Source organism: Schistocerca piceifrons, chromosome 1 (assembly GCF_021461385.2).
Source record: "Schistocerca piceifrons isolate TAMUIC-IGC-003096 chromosome 1, iqSchPice1.1, whole genome shotgun sequence".
Classification (NCBI taxonomy): Eukaryota; Metazoa; Arthropoda; class Insecta; order Orthoptera; family Acrididae; genus Schistocerca; species Schistocerca piceifrons.
In genome coordinates, this window is record NC_060138.1 from 962,584,656 (window position 1) to 962,609,588 (window position 24,933).

At 40.5% G+C, this 24,933-nt stretch overlaps 1 protein-coding gene across 3 annotated transcripts in view; it reads left to right on the top strand.

The window, feature by feature from the left end:
* Positions 1-24,933, top strand: part of LOC124730383 (TBC1 domain family member 13) — a 237,540-nt gene that overhangs the window by 23,791 nt on the left and 188,816 nt on the right. For all 3 annotated transcript variants that reach the window (XR_007008528.1, XR_007008753.1, XM_047248505.1), the window contains exons 3-4: positions 13,890-14,015; positions 22,197-22,353. Coding sequence is in view for 1 of the 3 variants with exons in the window: in XM_047248505.1 (XP_047104461.1) it covers positions 13,890-14,015; positions 22,197-22,353 (283 nt within the window). In the remaining 2 variants the exon portion in view is untranslated. The remainder of the gene's footprint in view (positions 1-13,889; positions 14,016-22,196; positions 22,354-24,933) is intronic.

A 24,933-nucleotide genomic window follows, 5' to 3' on the forward strand; every position in this document is an offset into this window, starting at 1 on the left:
GTTGCAATCCCATCCATGTGCTTTGACCCGCGACATCATCAGGATGGCAGACACCCCTATTTCAAGCTTATACAATATGATGACCATGACGTCACTCATTACACCCTTTAACAAACATAAATAACGTGTCAAATACTTAACCTCAGCAGTAGAATGAAACTAATGGGTCAAACAAGCAGGCAGTTTTGAAGGGGACAAACAAAATATATGATAATAACAAGGACACCATTCCAAAAGAAATATTAACTAAAAAGTCAAGTACAAGAAATAAACCAGCTCACTCAAAATTTAAAACAGTCACGTAGTGTATTGTGGGGAGGGAAGGGGGGAAGGAGTTGTAAGTCCACAGTTCCTTGAACCAAAACTGACTCATGTAACAAATATCAAAAACGTAACGTAACCAACAATGGTAAATTAGTATCCTCAATACCTACCAGTCACAATCCAGGACGATTACCAAACAATAGCAAGAAAAACCCTGAAATTTATGAAAACTTGTGCCATCACCAATTTCGGTGTACAACTATAAACTTAAACAAGGGTACTGCACATATTAGAATCAAAAATAAATAAAACAACAAAAATGCATTCATCAAAGAAATCCATCCTCACACAAATGTAGGCTGCCCCTTCCTTTCTCCCCCAAGCACATACACACTGGAAAAACAAAACAAGACTGTCCATAAATGCCCTATTTGTAAATTGACAAAAAGGAAAAGTAATATTAAATATCCAGTCACAGGAAACACACAGAACTAATAATTCCAAACAGAAACATGAATCCATCAGCACAATATGCAAAATCAAAGTAATTTACTAGCAAACCAGCACAAACCCTTCCATTAACAACATGACACACTCAGCTCACATCATCAAATGACTCACTCATGTACCTAACAAACAACTAAACATCCAACACATGAGAGTGCCACCAAATACAACAACATACCGTTTACAAACATGACCCGACTCAAGACACCATGCCACAATGATGTTACACAACATAACACAGTTTCATCATGAATGAAAGCATGCAGATGAAATCACAACTTTCAATTGACCCAAAGGTATGACAATAAGTTAAAAAAAAAAAAAAAAAAAAAAAAAAAAAGCCAGCTTAAACACAACACACAGTAACAACTGCAGTACAATTGTACTTTCCGATCAAAACATAAAAAAATCTATCATATAGGAAAGATGAGCTTCTTATATCACTGTGAGAAATATGAAAGGCTTTTCTGTAGATACACAGTGCAGATTGTGTGGAAGTCACAGAACAGTTGGATACAGAGTTACATTAGTGCAAGCATAATATTGGCATTGGGAGAGTGCCTGTATATACAAAAAGTGCAATAAATCCCAGGTCATAGACATAAATGAGCTTCAGTTGAACAGCTCTTTGGATATTGAACTTCAGTAATGGATTATATTAGACTAGATGTACTTGTAGTTCTACGAGATGCATAGTGAAAAGGTCTCCTTGGAAGTAGAACATTTGAGGAAAACAAGAATATACAATAAATATTCACAAAGAAAAACAGATATGCTAATGTTCCTTCCACACATTCCAAGTGGAATGGTACTCAAAGATGTTTAATAAGTTAAAAACTCTTGAACATACTGTCATTTAAAAGATACAAATAGCTTGTCACAATGTATTTCCTTCTCATCCTGTGCGGTAAGTCTCCCGTGACCAAAAGTTCTGGGTGACTTTCCCAAAATCTACCCCTTTTTCCTAAACCTCTCCAGTTCTTTTCCTTCACCCCCTCTTGCTTCCGCTTCAATCCTTCTGCCTGAAGAAGGAACCACTGGATCCGAAAGCTTAGCTAATTACATCTTATACTATGTGTGTGCTCTGCCTCTGCTTGGTAAATGATTTTTTTTATCTATCCAGTTAAATTAGTTTGTCAAAAATTGATTGTTTTCATATACAATATAGTAAGGTACATATGATAATTCTTAGGCTATATGTTGCCATGCAGTGTCAAATAGAAATATTATTTTACAACACTGATTTACAGTGATCACATTATGCAGTGAATTTGTACAGATGTCAGTTTGTAATAATACTTGCATTGTTTGATATTATTTGTAACATATACATATCAATTGGTTCTACTTAGAAATTCAATTTATTAGTGGAGTAGAAGGAGTTGGCCACCAATAAATCCTTTGGTTCATCTTAAACTGACTTTTATAAGTAGTTAAAGTTTTTGTGGCAAGCCATTGAAAATGTGTGTTCCTGAATAATGGAGACCTTTCTTTGTGAAGATTATTCTTATTTGCTGCAGTACTGATTCCGTGAGCTGAGCTGTTGGTTTGAAAAAATAAATAAATAAAATAAAATAAAATAAAAAATATTATAAAATGACAAATTTCATTAAGGAATAAATATATTGGGAAGCAGTAGCTAGTGTCCCTAAGTTCCCTGAATAGGTCTCTGCAGGACTTTCTTGAGTTCACGCCACAAATAATTCTTATTACCCATTTTTTGGAAAACTTTAGTTTAGGGTGGTGAGTTATGCCGAAAAATTATCCCTTGACATTCTGGAATGAAGTAAGCATAGTGTTGTAGCTTTCCTCTTTTTATGAGGTGCACCCAGAAGTAAGTTTCCTTATTTTTTAAAAACAAAGACAACAAAGTTACATGAAAAACTTTATTGGCAACAGGTACAGCAGTGTTTGAGCAAATTTTCAGCATAGTCACCAAAAGAATTGAAACACTTGTCATATTGTAGGATCAACTTTTGTGTTCCTGTGCTGTAGAAGTCTGCCACCTGTAAACGGAACCAGTGTGTGGCAGCCGGCTTCAGCTCTTTGTTGCTTTCAAAATGATTGTGATATCTGCAGGAAATAGCTGCTCAGCCCCATAATCATGAAACGATGGTCCTCCAGGATGCACTGCTGCACCAGCTCAACCAGTTGATCAATGATAAGAAAAGGTCGCCCACTGTGCTCTTCATCATGGACACTTCGATGACCTTCGGAAATAAGCCAACACCAGTGACGCACCATCTGTTTGCTTATGATGTTCTGCCTCTAGACCTGACAAAGCTGATGATGGATTTCGAGGGGCGTTATGTTTTGTGCAGTAAGGAACCTTATCACCGACTGAAACTCACAGGTGGTGGGAGAATGAATAAGAGATGCCATTTTGGGGCACTGCTGCCACGGCACTGGCACTAGGTGGGACCTGCCTGTCTGGCATTTGATTGTCACGTCATAGATCTGTTGCGCATGCATAATTTTCCTGGCTAAATTCATCTACGAGGGTGGTTTGAAAAGTTCTCGGAATGGAATAGAAAAGTAGTTACATCACTGAAACTTTTTTTTTCATTTTTCAATGTAGTCTCCCTTAATGCACTTGGTCCAACAATGTTTTCAGTGCCCTGATCCAATCTCAAAAATGAGTTTCCTCCAGGCCTGAAAAATACACACATCAAAAAAAGTTTTGCATCACCTGGTTCCCAGAAATCCTGAAGGTAGACGTTGACTGTGGATATCGTGTCACAGACACAGTCCCATTGACTGTTCAGAGATGTCACTAAACCCGCCCAAAGATGTAAACAACCACGCATGAGCAGCACCTATTAGAAGGAGGGGGGTCCGGCAGCTGATCAGTTCCAGTCGTTCCACCTGGAAGGAGGGACATGGCATGCATTTTCTGTAGTTCAAACATGCCTGGATGGTCAATACTGCGGTTCAATCGCGTCCGCATTGTTACTTTTTGCCAGGAAGGGCTCTCAACAAGGGAAGTGTCCAGGTGTCTCGGAGTGTAAAAAAGCGATGTTGTTCAGGCATGGAGGAGATACAGAGAGAGGAACTGTCAATGACATGCCTCGCACAAGCTGCCCAAGGGCTACTACTGCTGTGATGACCCTACCTACAGATTATGGCTTGGAGGAAGTCTGACAGCAATGCACCATGTTGAATAATGCTTTTTGTCCAGCCACAGGACATCGTGTTATGACTCAAACTGTGCGCAATAGACTGCATAATATGCAACTTCACTCCCGACATCAATGGCGAGGTCCATGTTTGCAACCACGGTACCATGCAGCGTGGTACAGATGGGCCCAACAACATGCCGAATGGACCGCTCAGGATTGGCATCACGTTCTCTTCACCAGTGAGTGTCACATATGCCTTCAACCAGACAGTCATTGGGAGACGTGTTTGGAGGCAACCCTGTCAGGCCGAATGCCTTAGACACACTGTTCAGCGAGTGCAGCAAAGTGGAGCTTCTCTGATGTTTTGGGGTGGCATTATGTGGGGCCGACGTACGCCACTGGTGGTCATGAAAGGCACCGTAACGGCTGTACGATACGTAAATGCCATCCTCCAACCGATAGTGCAACCATATCGGCAGCATATTGGTGAGGCATTCATCTTCATGGATGAGAATTTGCACCCCCATCATGTACACCTTGTGAATGAATGACTCCCTTCAGGATAATGACTAGAGTGGCCAGCATGTTCTCCAGACATGAACCCTGTCAAACATGCCTGGGATAGATTGAAAAGTGCTGTTTATGGAAGACGTGACCCACCAACCACACTGAGGGATCTACGCTGAATCACCATTGAGGAGTGGGACAATCTGGACCAACAGTGCCTTGATGAACTTGTGGATAGTATGCGACGACGAATACAAGTATGCATCAATGCAAGAGGACATGATACTGGGTATTAGAGGTACAGGTGTGTACAGCAATCTGACCACCACCTCTGAAGGTCTCGCTGTGTGGTGGTACAACAAGCAATGTGTAGTTCTCATGAGTAATAAAAAGGGTGGAAATGATGTTTATCTTGATCTCTATTCCAATTTTCTGTATAGGTTCCTGAACTGTTGGGACCGAGGTGATGCAAAACTTTTTTGATGTGTGTAGTTGTCAACTCCGACTATCAGTTCTTCATTTGAAGTGAATCTTCATCCACCAAGAAAAATTTTCAGTTTTGGGAAGATATGGAAGTCTGACGGAGCCATATCAGGTGAATAAGGTGGGTGTGGCAACAATTCATACCTTAGCTCATTTAATTTTGCAATGGCGACGGCAGGTGTGTGTGGGTGTGCGTTGTCTTGATGGAAGATGACATTCCTTGCTAAACCTGGCCTTTTTTCATACATCTTTTGTTGCAATTTGTCCAGGAGATTTGCATAGTATTCTCCAATAACTGTTTGCCCAGTGGAGAGATAATCTACAAACAGAATCCCCTTCGCATCCCAGAACACTGATGCCATGACCTTTCCTGCCAAGGGAACTGCCTTTGCTTTCTTTGATGGTGGAGAATCAGCATGTTTAACTGCTTTTACTGTTGTTTTGTCTCTAGGTTATAGTAGTGCACCCAAGTTTCAATGGTGCTCACAAACAGGCACAAAAAACCTTGTTCATTTCTCCTAAAATGGGCCAAACATTGTTCTGATATGTCCATTCTCATGCATTTTTTATCCAGCGTCACGAGTTGTGGCACCCATCTGAAAATAATTTTTTCATTTCTAATTCTTCAGGTAAAATGTGAAATACCCTTTCAGATGACATCTGGCAAGCATGTGCAATTTCATGCACTTTCAATCAGTGATCCTCCATGGCCATTTTGTGCACTTTTGCAATGATTTCTGGAGTAGTGACACATTTTGGCCAACCACTGTGCGGATCATCATCTAAGCTCTCGCGACCAAATTTAAATTTATTTGTCCACTTTGCAACAGGTCACTGCTCGAATCTCGATATTTCATCCCCCCCCGCCCCCCCCCCCCCCCCCAATCTTCGCAAATCACTATGCAGGAATAACAACAGAGCCATGTCACTGCCACAGCTCTCTTCCAAGAGTACTGACGTGACATGTGTTTACAGACAACAGTGCAATGAATATCACGTGAACAACCCTTTGCGCTAGTGCTGACCTCTCTTGCTGATTGAACTCGGGAACATAGCGGCTAGGGTGGGGAAGAAGTCCAACATTCCCTCGTTCCCTCGGTGTGCTTGCCAGGGGGCCTTGTCCGGGATGTGGAAGAGGCTCTTCCGGCGGCTATCGAGCATGCAGGGTGCAGCCATCTGCAGATTGTTGCACATGTCGGCACCAACTATGCCTGTCTTCGGTGTTCTGAGGAAATCCTTGTGTCCTTTCGATGACTGGCTAAATTGGTGAAGGCGGCCTCCATCTCCCGAGGAGTGGAAGCCAAGCTGATGATCTGCAGCATCGTACCCAGGGTGGACTGGGGTCCTCTGGTTTGAAGTCGAGTGGAGAATCTAAACCAGACTCTGTGATGAAAATGGTTGCAGATTCCTCAACCTACTCTGTGGGGTGGAAGGTTGTATGATGCCCCTCAATAGATCAGGGGTGCACTACACACAGGAAGCAGCTACATGGGTAGTACATTATTTGTGGCATGCACATGGGTTTTTTTTTTAGATTAGGTTCCTCCCACAGGAAACAAACCGTTGGCCTGAAAAATTACCAGTTCATGACACTGATGTGGGTGTGCTAACTAAAAATTGTTAATTCGCCTAAACAGATCATTCCAAAGGATTTAAATATGCTAAATCTTATGTTAGTAAATTGTCAAAGTGTCTGTAGCAAGATCCCCGATTTACTCTCCGAAATAAACAGCAGCAATGCCAATGTTGTATTAGGTACTGAAAGTTGGTTAAAACCAGACATAAATAGCAGTGAAATCTTGAACTCAGATTGGACAATGTTTAGGAAGGATAGGACTGATGCTATGGGAGGTGGTGTGTTCATTGCAGTTAAAGGCTGTTTAAACACAGTTGTCTTAGATACTGGGTCGGACTGTGAAATAGTCTAGATAAAGCTGTCAATCAGGCAAGGATTGACCATTGTATTAGGATGTTTTTATAGACCACCAGCATCCTCCAAGGTTGTTTGCAGAACATTTCAGGCAAAGTCTTGAGTACATAGGAAATAAATACCCAAATTATCCATTAGTTGTAGGTAGAGACTTTAATATGGCATCCGTTAACTGAGAAAATTACACATTTATCACAGGGGGCAGAAGCAGAGACTCGTGTGAAGTTTTTCTAGGAGCACTCTCAACACACAACCTTGAGCAATTGGTTAGAAAACCAACTCGAGATGGGAACAGATTAGATATCTTGGCGACTATAACTTAAAAATGGAATTTATGAGGATGAGCCACATTTCTCTGAAGAATTGCATAATGAAGTCAACACCTGCTACCCATTCAACACCCTGTGAGTTCCTTAACTGGCCAGTGCAAAAATACACATGAGAGCATGTCCATGAAGTTAAATTTTGTACCATAGAGAAATGAACGGAAATTTAGGATGCCACATATGATATCTAGTTTTTTTTGTGAGTAATTGATCTGAGCAGAATTAAGTGTATTAGATGCATATATGAGGGGTTGTTCATGCCATCATCACTTTTATGGGAAAGAATGATACTGATGCCATGTTGAGATGCATTAGGGATGAGGACAAGGTGTTTTGATTAGTGACAGTTTGCCAGACAAGTAGCAGACTTGGTAGATAATGTTTTAACTTGTGAAAAGCTGCCTGACACTGCTATCACCATTCATTTCTTGCACATTTCTTATGTAGGTTATTAAGTAGTCTGCAATCTGGGCAACATTTGATGTAAATTTCTTGTAATTTGTTTTGCCGAGAACTGACTGAAGGTCTTTCAAGTTCATAGACACTTGAATTTTTTCTGCGGCTTTTGCATGTTGCTGAGTTATTTGAAGTTCTTCACAAGCCAGTATGTAGTCATTACATGTACTCTATTTGCCCTTGAAAGAATTCACAATTTTATGGTTGCACTATAGTCATTTTTGTTGTGGTGTCTGGAAAAATAGATGTACATTCACAAAATTTGCTCTCTCTCTCTCTCTGTCTCTCTCTCTCATTCTCTCTCTCCCCCTCCGCCCCCCTCCCTCCCTCCTTCTCCCCCCCTCTCTCTCCCCCTCCGCCCCCCCTCCCTCCCTCCTTCTCCCCCCCCTCTCTCCCCCTCCGCCCCCTCCCTCCTTCTCCCCCCCTCTCTCCCCCTCCGCCCCCTCCCTCCTTCCCTCTCCCCCCCTCTCTCTCCCCCCCTCCTTCCCCCTCCCTCCCTCCCTCTCCCCCCTCTCTCTCTCCCTCCCCCCCCCTCTCTCTCTCTCCCCCCCCCCCTCTCTCTCTCTCTCTCTCTCTCTCTCTCTCTCTCTCTCTCTCTCTCTCTCTCGTAGCAACACTTACCGATATATCACCCAGATAATTGTCTCTCTAAACACATGGGGAACCATTTGCTTTTTGCTACACTACCAATGGTGTTACCAGTTGACTGCATGTGACAGATGTGAGTATGTCTTGTTGCACCTGGCAGTGTAATTCAGACTTTCCTACTGGCATTGGTTGTGCTCTAAAGTAGCAAAGAGCTGTGGAAGACTTTAGCTGAATGTGAGCTACAATAATTATTGAACATCCTAAGCCTAGAGAAAATACTTCTGAAAGTTAGGTGAATAGTGAATTAAGATAGTACAACTGTCATCTACTACTTTAAAACCAAAAGATGAACCAGTATCCATCTCAAAAATGCTTTGTACCTGACGTGGTGACACAACAAAGAAAGTAATCGAACAGCTGACTTTTTGTGCAATGTCGTTACTGTGCGTTTACCATGCAAATGTATGCTGTGTTTGGTGCAGGGCTGTAACCTTTGTGAGATTGGCTGAGAGACATATAATCAATATGAGCATAGTTTTCTTCATTTTAATAGAAACTGGTCAACCAGTTTCAACAAGAAATTGTATTAATTGGTTGTTGATTGCTAGTCTTAGAGAGAACTTTTGCTGTTGTTCTGTGAAAGGGTTCAACTATGGCTGTAATGTGTTTATGCTGCTGTGATGGTGTGACACAGTGCTGCTTTTGCGAACTTCGGCATTGAGTGGTAGACAGGTGACATAAAGACAGTGAGTCAAATATGTAAAGCTGCTGATTTATTGTTCAGGCTTTGGCCGTTAGAAGGACATCAGGTTGAATCCGGAGTGGGATGATGAAGATAAACTTGGTGAGTTCCAATCACACTTACTGTGGCATGAATGGGAACAGTTTTATGGAATCTGCTTTACAGTCACCAAGATTATGCTGTGCTGCATTCAATATTTTAAGTGGTTTTACAAAAGATACATTGCTCCCCGCAAAATAATGCTGTGTTCATCTGACATTTAAAAATAATTCTTATTGGTAGCACTTCTTTGAAAGTAGAATTTATTATTTTCAGTGTCTTCTTATCAGGTGCATACTTAATTATTACATCATGCACTAATGAAGATTGTTTGGATTTTGATTTCCACACAAAAATTGACATTTATAAGTCAGCACTTTGAGATCAGCTGCCCATGTAGCAAGCATATGACTGATGCAACTTCTTGCAACAATGAAAACATGTGAGCCTAGCTGCTGCAACAGAATGTGTTTGCTGCTCATAATGCTTAGACAGCAAACTTCAGATTTCAGACAAATCTTAACATTCAGGATTTTTGAAAGGATGTAATTTTTGTATAAGACACAGTATGAGGGGATTAGTAGACAGCAGAAAAGCGCACGGCCTAGTAATGTCAGTTATGCTTCTCACCTAGATGAGGAGCTGCAGACATCTGTAGTATGAGTCCCAGTGTTCATCTTCTGGATGAAAAGGCACAGTGGTGGTGGTGGATGCTGCTCTGTTCTGATGAGCTGCTTAGGATAAGCCGTTGCTGTTCCATTTAAAGTTGCAGCAGTTGCTGCTATAGTTTCATGAATTCTGGGTCCATGACCAACGGAGATGATCTTTGTTGCACGCACATGCTAAGTGTAGAAGTCTGCTTTTATGAGCACAATTTGTTTTGCTTATCACACTGACACAAAGGAAACAAACTGCAAAGACAAAAACATATAAGTTCGATGTCACACACACAGTAGATAGATGGCCAGAATTAAAGCCCATACTAAGTCCAAGATCACAGATGGAGTTGTCAACAGATAGAATCCAGTACACAGAACATTCTGTTGAGCTAGAACATGAGAATTAGAGCTCTGCATGGTGCGTGCATGGTTATAGCCAATTCCAGGTGACGGAGTCCTGCCAGCTGATACGACATGGGCTCCAGGGGCTTGGCTTCTTCCGAGAGTGCTTCTTGCAGAGACAGCTTGTAGATTGAAAATGTGGTGGTGAGAACAGGAGGTAGGTTCGATTTACAACAGTTTCACTTTTCTGGATTAAATCTAATATTGAGACATAAAGGGGTGAATTATGCCACCATAAAAGTCTTTTAGGTCACAAACCAAATGGCATCACAAGTCTGGTAAGCAATCAGAATTTAAAAACAATTTAGAAGAATTTCTAAATGACAACTCTTTCTACTCAGCAGATGAATTTTTAAATATAAATTAGTAATCATACAATTATATTCAAAACAGAAAGTTTAATTATGACAGTAAAGAAACTTCTGTTAAACTAAGAAGTTCCAGGTCATTATGAAGTGTTGTATTCATTAACTGTGCAACAAGTATTAATCTAATCTAATCTAGCATTAAAGAAAGTCTCTTTCTCTTTCTTTGTCATGTTTATAAGCAGTCAAAACATTTATTCCACAAGCCATGTTGTACTATATAGTGGTGGGTAAGTGATATACCACTTTTGTCCACCTTCTGGTTCTTTTGTAGATGATTCACGTGAGGAAATATTGTTGGTATTCCTCTGTATATGTCAAAATTGCTGTTATGAGAAATGATTCCATCATGGTTATTATGCGAGGTCTAAGGAAGTAATATGTTTATTGGCTTATTGCTGAATAGAGTCTTGGAATATTGAGAATAAAGCTCTCCATGATGCACAACATTTTTCCTTGAGTATAGTTGATTTAGGCACAAGGGATCTGGGCACACCTGCCAGAGGTGGATCTATCCATCTTTTGGTGTAAACTCCTGTGAGATTTTTGATCAGGGTTTACTCCTTTGGCATAAATTGTTTTCACTGTTTCTGGAAATGCCCTTTTCTTTTATGTTGTGTGGCATGCTTTTGTCTGTTGCCTGCACCAAGTTCTATCCAGTTTGCTTCGCCCTGTCAGTCACTTTACTACTGGCAGAGTAATCCTCATCTTTATTATATTGCATGGCTATTATAAATGTTGAGAAATATGCAGTATCTCATGATACACAGAACAATAAACTATTAGCCACTAGGATTTCGAATCAGACCCATGTGGTTACACACAGAGGAAATTGTGGAAGTTCACTTAAATATGTAAAGAAACACACGAAATGCAAGAATTTTTTACTTAGCTAAATACACAACTGACGCATTTCACGACTGTGGAGACTGGCTCCTCAATTTGGTGTATAAATTTAAAAAAATGAATAAATAAAAATGTGACACCTACACTAGTGTTTCAAAGATGAACACTTTAGCACCAGTTTACCACCTTCAAAATAATGAAAATCATAGAGCACCAAGAAAGCATGCCTTCAGCTTGGGGAGGGTGGGGTGTAGCTATGCAGTCTCTTGTTGTGAACAATGTATGAGATTACCTGCAAAAAGTCTGTATCTAAAGCTGCATGGAACCATCCATCTGTCCTGTACCAACTGACATTCCTCATTTTACAGTGGGACCAGCTTTCTTCAGTTACAGCCTTAACACTTCCCCTCCCCCCCCCCCCTGCCCCCCTTCCTCTCTCTCTCTCTCTCTCTCTCTCTCTCTCTCTCTCTCTCTCTCTCTCTCTCTCTCTGTCTTTGCTGCTTCATTCTACAAGATGTTGCTGTAGGAGTTGTGAATCTATGATGTTCGACATCTGCTTTGGCAAATTTCTTGTGCTGTTACTTTGCTATATGATGCCAGGTTGGGAAAAGGCCATTTGGGTGTGAAAAACTGCTGCATCCCATTCAACAATGCCTCTGAGACCAGGAGAACAGAAGAAGATATCAAGAGCAGAAAGAAATATTTCTATTACTGAACCAGAGTGTCTCATACGGCTTGTGTTCAGAAAAGAAAAATTCTGTTATATATGGCATTGTATTCACTGAAATTTGCGAGGAAGATGAATAATTGGTGGAACTACCAATAAGATCAAACAGGCTGTTGGATGAGTTATATTTCTGGCTTTTATATAATGTCACTGATTTAAGTGTGAAAACTGTATATTATGCATATTTTGTTTGTCATTAGGTGTAATACCATTTTCTTGGAATCTGAGGAAACTAATGTACTCAAAACTTGTAGAGTGCCGCTAAAGGTTGTCTGCTCTCATTTTCATGAAGAGAAACCCATAACTTTTCAAGAGCAGCTGCTTCCTGCATCAGTACCGGACTACTCATAGAGCAAGTTACATGTCACCTAGCCTCAGACAAAAACTTTATGTAGAACTCCACATTACATTGGCATGAAATTTATAAATAAAGTCTGAAAGAGGAAATGTGACTCACTCTAAAAAAAATAATGAAGAACACCTTGAAAACTATCTGAAAAGTAAATGCTGTTATAATATAGGTTGTTTTTTTTATACTATAACCATGTAAAATATTATCTTTATGAAGAAATAGTATAATATGGATTATCAGTTTGGATTAATTTTACTAGTCTGTATACAGTGTTAGAACCTACTCAAGTCACCTATGTCACAAACTTTGAGTGTATGAGGCATGTTATGTGATGATAAAGATTTGATTTGATATGATCAGAACAGAACACAGTGGCTCCGTTATTAACTACTCTGCTCTCAGCTCTCCTGAGAAATGCTGATTTTGTGCAAAGGAAAGTGTGACATAAACTCTGTTTTTTCGATTAAATAGAATGGAGTTCAATTAGAAATATGTGACTCGCTTAAACATGGTAATTATGTAGTTTTGTATACACATGTTAGGGAACTGTAGAATTGTTCTGAGGGCAAATGTTCCTCCATATTTATATCAATTTGTTGGTCTGTCATTTGCCTGCCTCCCTCCCATCTTCTCTCCTATTCAGATGCTTCATGCTTAATGGTGTTACTGTGGGATTTGTAACCTCATTTCGTAGTGGATTTCTGCTACTGTTGCTGTTACTCAAAACTTTTTATCTCTTTCTTTGAAAGTATTAAGCTATTTGAAGATATTTTGTGCAGCGCACTTTGAATGAATGACTTAATAACGTTTTTGCCTGTGTTTGTGATTCTGTTGTTTGTCTTGTGTAGACTTACAAAAATTGTCAAGTCTCATTGTTGTGACCACCTATTACTATCCATAGTATTTTGGTTGAAGTGCCCATTCTCTCCATAGTAGACAATAATGAATTTATTGCCAATGATGGAGTTGTAAAAAAAAAAAAAAAAAAAAAAAAAAAAAAAAACTGGTAAAGAGTGACATGAAAACATTTGTCAGATAATGTGACAGAGACAATGCACTGTGTTCTCCTACCATTGGTTTGAGAATATCTGTCCTCTCATGTGATGTACTGAATCAGTAAGCATTCTTATTACCCTTTACCAACCATTATAGTCAAAGTTCTTCTTGTATGGCAGTGACATATCTTTCCACAAATACAGTTCTGTAGCTTGCTGAGTATAATCACATGAAGTTCTGCAGATTCCACAATGACTACTCTCAGTGGTATTATTAATCAGCACACAATACATTTTCTCCACAGAGCCATTTGAACTCTTTACAAACTTTGCTTTCTCAAGAATATTGCCCCTCTGACTTCAAAGTCAGTAAGAATCCCTTTTTACAACTTAGATAAGCACTTTCTTCAATCATGAATGTGTCATATAAAAAACATACAGACAGTCTGTCAGTTTCCCTATAGAATTACTATGTAGGTTGACATCACACCATATGAACTATACATTGTAAACATATTGTGTAGTATTTAGTAATATCATATTACTTTGCTGTTGCATAACTGTCACTACATTATTTTCAAGGAGTTCCAGATGAACAGGGCAGAAGGGCGTTGTGCTGGAAGCTTCTGCTCAATTACTTACCACCAACTCATTGTACATGGAGTGAAACCTTAAGTAGGAAGAGAGAATTGTACAGACAATTTATTGGTATGTATTAAAATTCAGTGCATGAAACTTCATTTTCATTATTTTCTGTTTATGCAAGAGCAATTGCAGGATTTCTGTCACTTCTATGTTAAGTACCTGTTATCAGCATAGTGACAGTATCAAAAAAGATGGAAGAAGAACTTTCAGAGTGGAAAATAATTTACAGTATTCGAGACACATGCAAAATGTCTATACTGTCAGCAGTAGTCCAGGAGATGAGGCCATCATCTGACAATTACCAACAATAGAAAATTATTCATAACTATGTACAAATCATTTGTGATAATATCAAAATGGTAAAATAGAAAGAGCTTTACAATCAGTGGTTTTTCAATGCTTTATAGTGCTATTTATGTTGAGTATCTGAGTGTATGGTTCATCTGTAAGATGTCACAATCTTTCTGTAGATTAATGTATGTAAAGTTTTTTTCTGAATTTGACCTATTCATCTTTATTCATACATCATAAAGCCATTATTTGTTCAGGAGCATCTTAATTTTTCCAGACTAGTAGCAATCAGCCTGTGGCACCTCACTAAGTTTACCTTTCATACATTAATTTGTTATGTTTCTGTACAATGTACTATACAGAAAAATATGGTTGAAAAGGAAACTGTCGGTCAGAAAAATCGCACAAGAAATGAACAATGACAATCTAATCCTTTTAAACTACCATTGCTCAGTATCCATTTTTTGTGTAAGTATGCTTAGCATCATCTGTGCAGTTCAGAAAAGCTGGTGGTGAAGGGTAGTATCTAGATGGTTAGGGTAGTGAAGCAACCATTGAAATCAAGTGTGTTATGTTTAACTGCATGTTGTGCCACAGGATGGTCTACTTTACTCTCGGCTACAGTTTGACGGAGGCCGTACGCCCAAGTGGACAGCTGGTTGGTAGTCACACCAATATAAAAAACTGTGCAATGATACAGGAAATAATAAAATGACATAGCTGCTTTCACAGATGGCCTACCCGCTGATGGGGTAGGCTAAACCTGGGGCAGGACTGGAATAGGAAGTGCTTAGTGGCTGGAATGGGCAGGTTTTGCACTTGGTTCTTCCATAGGGATATGATCCTTGAGGTAAGGGGTTGGGGTTGGGAGTGGTATAGGGATGGACTAGGATGCTGTGGAGGTTGGGTGGGCAACGGAAGACCATTTTAGGAGGGGTGGGAAGCATCTGGGGTAGGATGTCCCTCATTTCAGGGCATGATGATCAAAGCTCTGGCGAAGGGTGTGGCTCAGTTGTTACAGTCCAGGATGGTACTGGGTGGTGAAGGGGCACTCCTTTGTGGCTGGTTTTTGGGGGTGGTGGGAGGATTGGGGTTGTGAGGGGAAGTGGCACAGGAGATCTGTTGGTGAACATGTGCCATGGATTTGTTTATATACCTTCCCTTCAACTACTCCTAAAGTTAGTAAAGTGTATGAGGAACGAGGTAGTGGGTAGTGGTCCAGACTCCTAACCCACTGCTTCATTCCTCATACACCTTACTAACTTTATCCTAACCCACAACTACTTCTCATTTGAAGGGAAGGTATACAAACAAATCTGCAGTGCAGCCATGGGCACCTGCATGGCACCCTCCTATGCCAAACTTTTTATGGGCCATGCAGAGGAAACCTTCCTAGCCTCCCAAAGCTCCAAACCCTTATTGTGGTTCAGGTTCATTGATGATATCTTCATTATCTGGACCCAGGGCCAAGACACATTATCTTTGTTCCTTCATAACCTCAACATCTTCTTTCCCATCTGCTTCACATGGTCCTCCTCAACTCCTATACCTTTCTAGATGTTGACCTCCTCCTCTCCAGGAATGGTGTATCTGCAGTGACAACAACTCCCTTGCTCGGTATGCTGAGGGTCTCAACAAGGCCTTCACAGACAGGTACTATCCCCTAGACCTAGACCAAAAACAAATCTCCCATGCCATTTCCCCTCCCAACCCCAATCCTCCCACCACCCCCAAAAACTAGCCATAAAGGAGTTTCCCTTCGTCACGCAGTACCACCCCGGACTGGAACAACTGAACCACATCCTTTCTCCAAGGCTTTGATTACCTATTGTCATGCCCTGAAATGAGGGACATCCTACCTAAGATACTTCCCACCCTTCCCAAAGTGGTGGTCCATTGTCCATGCAACCTCCACATCATCCCAGCTCTTTGCTACAAGGATCATATCCCTGTGCAAAACCTGCCCAATCCACCCAGCCAGCACTTCATATGCCAGTCCTGTCACAGGTTTATCCTAACCCATCAGGGACCAGGGCACCTGTGAAAGCTGCCATGTCATTTGCTAACTCTGCTGCAATCATTGTGCATTGTTTTTATATTGGTATGACTACCAAGTAGCTGTCCACCAGGACGAATGTCCACTGCCAAACTGTGGCCAAGAGCAAAGTAGACCACCCTGCGGTACAGCATGCAGCTGAACACAACACAATTGATTTCAATGGGTGCTCCACTACCTGAGCCATCTGAATCCTTCCCTCTACCACCAGATTTTCTGAACTGGGCAGATGGCAGTTATTTTTAGAACAACACATTTTCCGCTCCCTTAATTATTCCGACCTCAACCCACTGTATCATACTGTCCCCACACCCCACACCCTCCACCCAACAGTTTTCACCCCCTCTGTCCTATCATCTCCTCCCCATTCTTGTCTCCCACCCTGTTTATTTGCAGCCCTCTGCCAAAACATCTGCCTATCATTCCCCTCCCCTCCCCTCCCCTCCCTTCCCCTCTCCACTCTTTTTTGTTCTCATTTTCCTCACCACTCTGCCCCACAACTTCCTGATGCCGCGTCTGTTGGCAGTCTTGTCCCTGCGCGCTCCACCAGACAGCTTTCGTCTCTCTTCACACACATACGCCACTATCCCTTCCCGTTCCCCACCCTCTCCAGATTGCTGCTTGCATCCCATGTAATGTTGCATTCCAGCCCGAGATGCTGGGGATGGTGGTCATGTGTGTGTATGAGAGGTGTTCTTACTTTTGTAGCAGCAATAGAGAGGACACCACCATTCATCATGTGATGTCGAATACATATGAATATTTTTTACTGGTGGCATAATTCTCAATTAAAAGTAACTGATCATTAGATTTCTTCATGCAAAGTTGGCATCCATGTTAATTCAGTTCAGTTCAGTTCCCTCTTCCTTTCTGTTAAAATTATACTATACATTGATCCTGTTTTGTACATAGAGTTTAAGGGAATTTTAAGTGTACCAGGAAAATAAATGAATTACTTCTAACTACAAAAGATGTTCATCATCCACTGATGACATCAGGTAGGTATAAAATTTTATGTAATTGTTGTCAAGTTTAGTTTGGAACCACAAAAAGAAATACTAAATATTATTTAGCTGACCATAAGAGAAACTGTTACTTTGGACTAAGTAATAACCTGCTGTAGCAAAACCTGCTTTACAGTGCGAAATAAAGTTTTGTAAGACTAGAGTTATAGCCAAGATAACACATTACCATGCACTTGTACGGAGATGCAGTAGAAATTTGTGAAACCTATAATAATTTTAACAGAAAGTAGAGAGAGTTACTCTGAAGAGTTACTCCCACAGATGAGAATGAAATGTCAGTAAATAGTTTTCTACATCAAGCATAGCCCCTAACCTTGTAAGTTTTAACAGAAGTATTATACCTTCTGTTTTCAGTAATGATGTTCACAATATGGAACTGTAATAGTTAACCAAAGCTGTAAAGTAATTAAGCATAGGATCAATGTTTGGGAGGATAAAATTTTCTGTCACTGTCCAACCATCTTGATTTATATTTTTTGTGTTTTTCTCAGATTCAGTGAGGTGAATGTCAGGGTATTTCCTTTAGTAAAAAAGTATGGCCATTTTCCCCTCCCCACCCTTTTCGACCATTTTTAATGACATCACTAGGTACACTGTATTATATAGTAAATTTACTTCCTTTCCTCTTAAATCATCTGTATATGTAAAATACTTATTTATAAACAAGTAGCAATAGTACGAGAAAATACGAAATTATTATAATTTTGTTCATAGCTGTTATCATTTTCAGTTTTTTTCCCAAAATAACTTTCACTCATTGGTTGTACAATTTTAATGTTTATTTCACTTAACCAGTTTCAACAGATTAGTCTGTCATTTTGGAAGTTCAGTATTGGTTTAGCAGGCACCAATACCATCAGTGGAGTATAATGCTGAGACATACTGCAAAATGAACATGGTTTATGTGATAATTATAACTGCAAAGCAATAACTTGGCATGAGTTAATCGCAATAGTGTACCACCTTGAATCTTTACATAACTGTAACTAATTCATGATAAGTTATCAATCGTTATTTATTATTATTGTGTGCACTGTGTACATTTTGTGATATGTTATGGCAGTATGCTTTATTGATGAAGGTATTAATGTCTGAACTACCAAAGACAGATTAATCCATTGGAACGGTTAAATGGAATCAACATTCCAATTGCACAGCTGATGCCTGAATTTTATTTTGGAAAAAAGAAAAAATAAAATAAAATAATTGAAATGAAAGGTGACACACACACACACACACACACACACACACACACACACACACACACACACACACTTGCGCAAATACACACACATGATGACAGTCTCTGCCCTCAGCAGCCAGAGACTGTGGTCATGTGTGTGAGAGTTGCTTTTCCATGAGTTTGTGTGTGTATGTTGTCTATTTCTGACAAAGGCCTTGTTGATTGAAAGCTCACTTTCTGACAGTCTTTTTGTTGTGCCTTTCTGTGACTTAGCATCTCTGCTATATTGTGAGTAGCAACAATCCTTTTCATAATATTGTTACATTCCATCCTGGATTTTCCATTGTTTGAAATGAAAGGTGAATATACTGTTGCAATGGTAGAGTAGCATATGTGTTGCACTTCTGTTGTGTCACCTGTCAATAGCAGACAGCAGCATGTTTGTGAGTAGAAGTGGAGTGGGTATACGTAGAGTGAGAGGAGACGGGAGAGACCATTGACTTGATTGAAAGGTGCTGAGAAATCATTTACTAGTAGAGTTCGTCATTCACTAGTAGAATTGTGAGGAAGATTCTTTGATCGATTTGTGTTCTCGTAATGTTCTGGTCTCAATCTTTGTAGGTGAAGATAGATTGCTACTTACTGTAAAGAAGACACGTCAGGTTTGCGGGCTTTCAAATAACTAGGCACCCTCTAACTCAACGTTGAAATATTAAAAGTTTTGGCTGGTTTTGTTGTCTAGGGGCTAGGATACATAGTTGCCACATTACAGGCCAAATACTGTTGAGTCTTCAGTATATGATAAGAATACACACATGAATCGAATGGTCAAAGGTTTCTATCACTCAGCAATTGCGAATTATGAAAGTAACATTTAAATTTATAAATGAAATATTAAATAAAATCTGCAGGGACTCTCTTAATGACTTTAAATGATGAGTACAACAGTAGAAGTACTTTTGAGAATGCAGTATATTTCTGCAAAACACTTATTGGTGTCGATGGTCCAGCAATTAAATAAAATATAAGTTGAATACCAGGGAAACGATAGATTCCTACTGCACGTAATTAGTTATGAACAACAATGTAGCTCGCGAGATATTCACTCCTAAATACACACTACATCTTCACTGTAGAAGCCACAGTCGGCACTCCAAAGTATTTCTATGTGCCGCGACTACGCGCAAACCGCTTCTCTCTCTCCATGTCTCTCTCACGACCGTGTGTCTGCCACGCCATTGTGTCCAGCACCCACTCCTGTTTCCTGTGCCGTACCGTCCAGAACTCGCTTCCATCCAGTCTCCCCAGTCAGGAGCACTGTGACTGGCTAGAGCACTCGCGCCATGTCTTCAATCCAACGTACGCTCACAGACATAGCTAAACACATACAAAATACTGGAGTTACATTTAAATAACTTTAAATTAAATAAATATTCCTTTGGCTGGACCATAAACACGCTCTAACACACATTATTAAATACATAAACAAATCAAATAAACATATATCAAAGGAATGGAACAAAAGGTAGGTCAGTAGCATAATGTCTTTGTGCTTTCTAAAACACAGTAAATATTTAACCAATTTCTTCATGAATAGTATATATCAGATATAAACAAAGACATAGATGAATAAATATATTTATAAGCATGCTGCTACAGTTTTTTCGTGTAACTGGAGTACTTATAGCCTGACATGATCGATAGTAATGGGCCACTTTGACCTAGAATAACTCATGTACTGTTCAAGTTACATGCCTGTAATTCATACCAATTTAGGTTTACACCAATAGCTTTCTAAAGACATATCAATCGACAAAACTGGATGAAGCATTTATATTTTGGAAATTCGTTGCTGCATGTTACTTGTATAATTTATAATCAGATACTAAACTTTAAACTAATAAAGATATTGAAAATCTGATTACACCATCAGAATCATCGTACAAATAATGGTAATGTACATATTTCTTTTTGCGGTATCATGATTCATCTGGCTACTATTAATTTCTATACGAACTGTGAAATGTCTGCCATTAAGGTTTCACAAAGTCCGTCATCTTTGGCACTCCCAGTGTGTCTCCATCAACACAGCATCACAATGGAATTCCCAGCCACACGTCTGGACCATGCGCTGGGGCTACCCCTCTCGTCTGGCTGACGTTTGCCACCACGTATTTGCTGTCCGGCCCTGGCCACGCCAATTTAGAATATTTTCAGGAAGCCACAATTTGCCTGTAACCTCACAGGTTGCAGACAGGCACAATTAAAAGACACTCACATATAGTTCTCAGCCGCAGCCTTAGTCAGTAAAACACACACACACACACACACACACACACAAGCAAGCACTCTTCACACGTGCACGACCATCAACTCCAGCTCTCGGACTGAATTTACTGACAAAGGTTATGGCCGAAAGCTATATGTGAGTGTCTTTTAATTGTGCCTGTCTGCAACTTGACATGACTTTTTTATGGTAAGCAGCGATCTGTCTTTTCCTACATTGTTGATATTTGTATGTGGAATTTCCATTGTTTGGCATTAATCTTTACTAGTCTCTGTCGTTCACCCCCCAATCCACTTCCCTGGTCTCACTCCAGCACTACACAGCCTTCTATTACACCAATGTACCCAACAGTGTTTTTCCCCTTCTGTACTTCTGTTCCTTCCCGCTCCCCTCTCCACCCCAACCTCAAACCCCCCCCCCCCCCCCCCCCCCCCTCCGTGTACCTATCAGCCCTACCATGTCCCCACCACATCCATGCATGCTCACATGCTCACTCAAGCAGCACTACACCTACCGCCACCCCTACCCTGTTATCGCTCCCTCTCCCCATCCCATCTTTCTCCTCACCCTCACCACCCACAGATTGCTTCTCCCATCAAAATGCAGTTGCTGTGCACGGTCCTGCCGCAGCGGCCAGAGACAGTGGTCGTGTGTGTGTGTGTGTGTGTGTGTGTGTGTGTGTGTGTGTGTGTGTGTGTGTGTGTGTGTGTGTCTTCTAATTTAAAAGAAGGCCTTTTAGCCAAAAGCTCAAATGTATAACAGTCTTTTTGTTGTGCCTATCTGTGAGTCAGTATCTCCTGTATATGGCGAGTAGCAGTCTATCCTTTTCTCAACACTGTAGTTTTTCATCCTGGATTTTTCGTTGTTCAAACATATGTATAGTTAGTTGGTATGCTGGTGAATGTGACCGACTGTAGATAGAGGGAGAACTGCTTTTTTCAAACATTAGTCCCTTGGAAAGTAACAGCAGCTGTGTTTTAATTAGTAAGAGGACTGGTACTTGTTATCTGTCAAAAATATATGGGCACTTTAATATTGGTGGTATTTTTTTAGCTAGATATGTGGATCAACTTGTATTTCAGAGTAGAACTCTGACTAAGGAGATCAGTTTTTAAATCAAATTTTAATGCATACATGATTTGGAAAGACTATAAAAAGCTTTAATACACAAATATCTATTCAGTTAACTGCTAGCTGAAACATCTCAGCTGTACAGAATATTATTTGCTTATGCTCTCTCTAATATTAATTGATACCAAGAACATGTGTTTTGTTTTTATGTGAACAGTATTATTTTCTTGTTAACACTTGCACAATAGATCTCTAAAATAACTTTGAGTAAATGGAAATATTTATAATCAAACCAGTAGGCTATAGGTTTGCTTTGGTTTATTATTTTCAGAGGAAATGATTGTGATGCCAGGAGTTGCAGATGACGATGACTCATGTCGAACTGATGTTACATTGACAGATCATCCTCTGAATTTAAATCCTGACAGCAAGTGGCAAACTTTTTTCAAGGATAATGAAGTTCTCTTGCAAATAGACAAAGATGTTAGGTAAGTTTTTCCATTTTTGTCTCATTATAAAGATGTGAGACCATAATATTTATTTATATTGTACAGAATTGTCATGTTGGTTGCAGGCTTTCAAATAAAAGTGTGTGGCCCTCAACTACGTACCCTCAGACTCAGAGTTGAAATATTAAAAGTTTTGGCTGGTTTCGTTGTCTAGGGGCTGGGGTACATAGTTGTCACATTACATGCCAAATACAACTGAGTCTACAGTATACAATATGAATATATGCATGAATTGAATGGTCGAAGGTTCCAATCACTCGGCAATTGCGAATTTCCAGTGTAAAATAGAAATTTATAAATGAGAGATTGCAATTCAATAAAATCTGCAGGTACTATTTTAACAACCTAAAATGATGAGTACAATAGCAGAAGAACCTTTAAGAATGCCATTTCTTACTGCAAAACACTTATTGGTGTCGATGGTCCAGCAGTTAAATAAAATATAAGTTTAATAACAGGGAAACAATAGATTCCTACTTCATTTAATTAGTTATGAACAACAACATAGCTCCCAAGATATTCACTTCTAAATGCAGACTATGTCTTCACTGCACAAGCCGTGGAAATTTCACAAGTGCACAAGTTGGCTCTACGAGATATTTCCATCTCCTGCGACCGTGCGCAAACTTCTCGACACTCTCCAAGTATTTCATCTGACCCTCGATTGCGCCTTCCCGTCCAGAACTCTCTCATGTCCCATGTGACCCAATGCTCCTCCCTCACTTCCATAGAGTCTCTCCATTGACTTCGGTAGTCGCCTACCGTAATAACAAGCACCGTGATTGGCTACAATGCTCCCACCATGTCTCCAAGACAACGCACACTCACAAACATATTGAAACACATACAAAATACTGAATTTACATTTAAATAACTTGAAATTAAATGAATATTCCTACGGCTGTACCATAAACATGCTCTAACACACATTATTAAATACATAAACAAATCAAATCAACGTATATCAAAGGAATAGAAGCAAAAGTAGGCCAGCAGCGTAATGTCTCTGTGCTTTCTAAAACACAGTAAATATTTGACCAATTTCTTCATGAATAGTATATATCAGATATAAACAAAGACATAGAGAAATAAATATATTGATAAGCATGCTGCTACCGTTTTTTCGTGTAACTGTGGAGTACTTATGGCTTGACATGTTCAGTAGTAATCAGCCACTTTGACCTCCAATAACCCATGTACTATTCAAGTTATATGCCTGTAATTCATACCAATTTAGGTTTACACTAATAGCTTTCTAAAGACACATCAATCGACAAAATCAGATGAAGCATTTATATTTTGGAAATTCGTTGCTGCATGTTACTTGTATAATTTACAGTCAGATACTAAACTTTAAACTAATAAAGATATTGAAAATCTGATTACACCATCAAAATCATCGTGCAAATAATGGTAATGTACATATTTCTTTTTGAGGTATCATGATTCCACTGGATATTATTAATTTCTACATGAACTGTGAAATGTCTGCCATTAAGGTTTCACAAAGTCCACCATCTTTGGCACTCCCGGCACACAAATCTCCTTCATCAACACAAAGCACAGTCCTCAACACAGCATCAATATGGAATTCCCAGCCATGCGATCGGCCTGGACCATACCATGGGGCTACTCCTCTTGCTCCTGCTAATGTTCGGCACCATGTGGCTGCTGACGATCCCCGTCTTGCCAAGTGACCTGTGTGGCCACACCAACTCCAAACTTAGAATATTTTCAGGACGCCACAACTCGCCCGTTACCTAATATGCTGCAGATGATAATGTATATTGGCTGCATTCTCCACTCAAGTCTAGAGAAAGAACTGATTTCTAAGTATTTGTGTGCCTTTATACACTCCTGGAAATGGAAAAAAGAACACATTGACACCGGTGTGTCAGACCCACCATACTTCCTCCGGACACTGCGAGAGGGCTGTACAAGCAATGATCACACGCACGACACAGCGGACACACCAGGAACCGCGGTGTTGGCCGTCGAATGGCGCTAGCTGCGCAGCATTTGTGCACCGCCGCCGTCAGTGTCAGCCAGTTTGCCATGGCATATGGAGCTCCGTCGCAGTCTTTAACACTGGTAGCATGCCGCGACAGCGTGGACGTGAACCGTATGTGCAGTTGACGGACTTTGAGCGAGGGCGTATAGTGGGCATGCGGGAGGCTGGGTGGACGTACCGCCGAATTGCTCAACACGTGGGGCGTGAGGTCTCCACAGTACATCGATGTTGTCGCCAGTGGTCGGCGGAAGGTGTGCGTGCCCGTCGACCTGGGACCGGACCGCAGCGACGCACGGATGCACGCCAAGACCGTAGGATCCTACGCAGTGCCGTAGGGGACCGCACCGCCACTTCCCAGCAAATTAGGGACACTGTTGCTCCTGGGGTATCGGCGAGGACCATTCGCAACCGTCTCCATGAAGCTGGGCTACGGTCCCGCACACCGTTAGGCCGTCTTCCGCTCACGCCCCAACATCGTGCAGCCCGCCTCCAGTGGTGTCGCGACAGGCGTGAATGGAGGGACGAATGGAGACGTGTCGTCTTCAGCG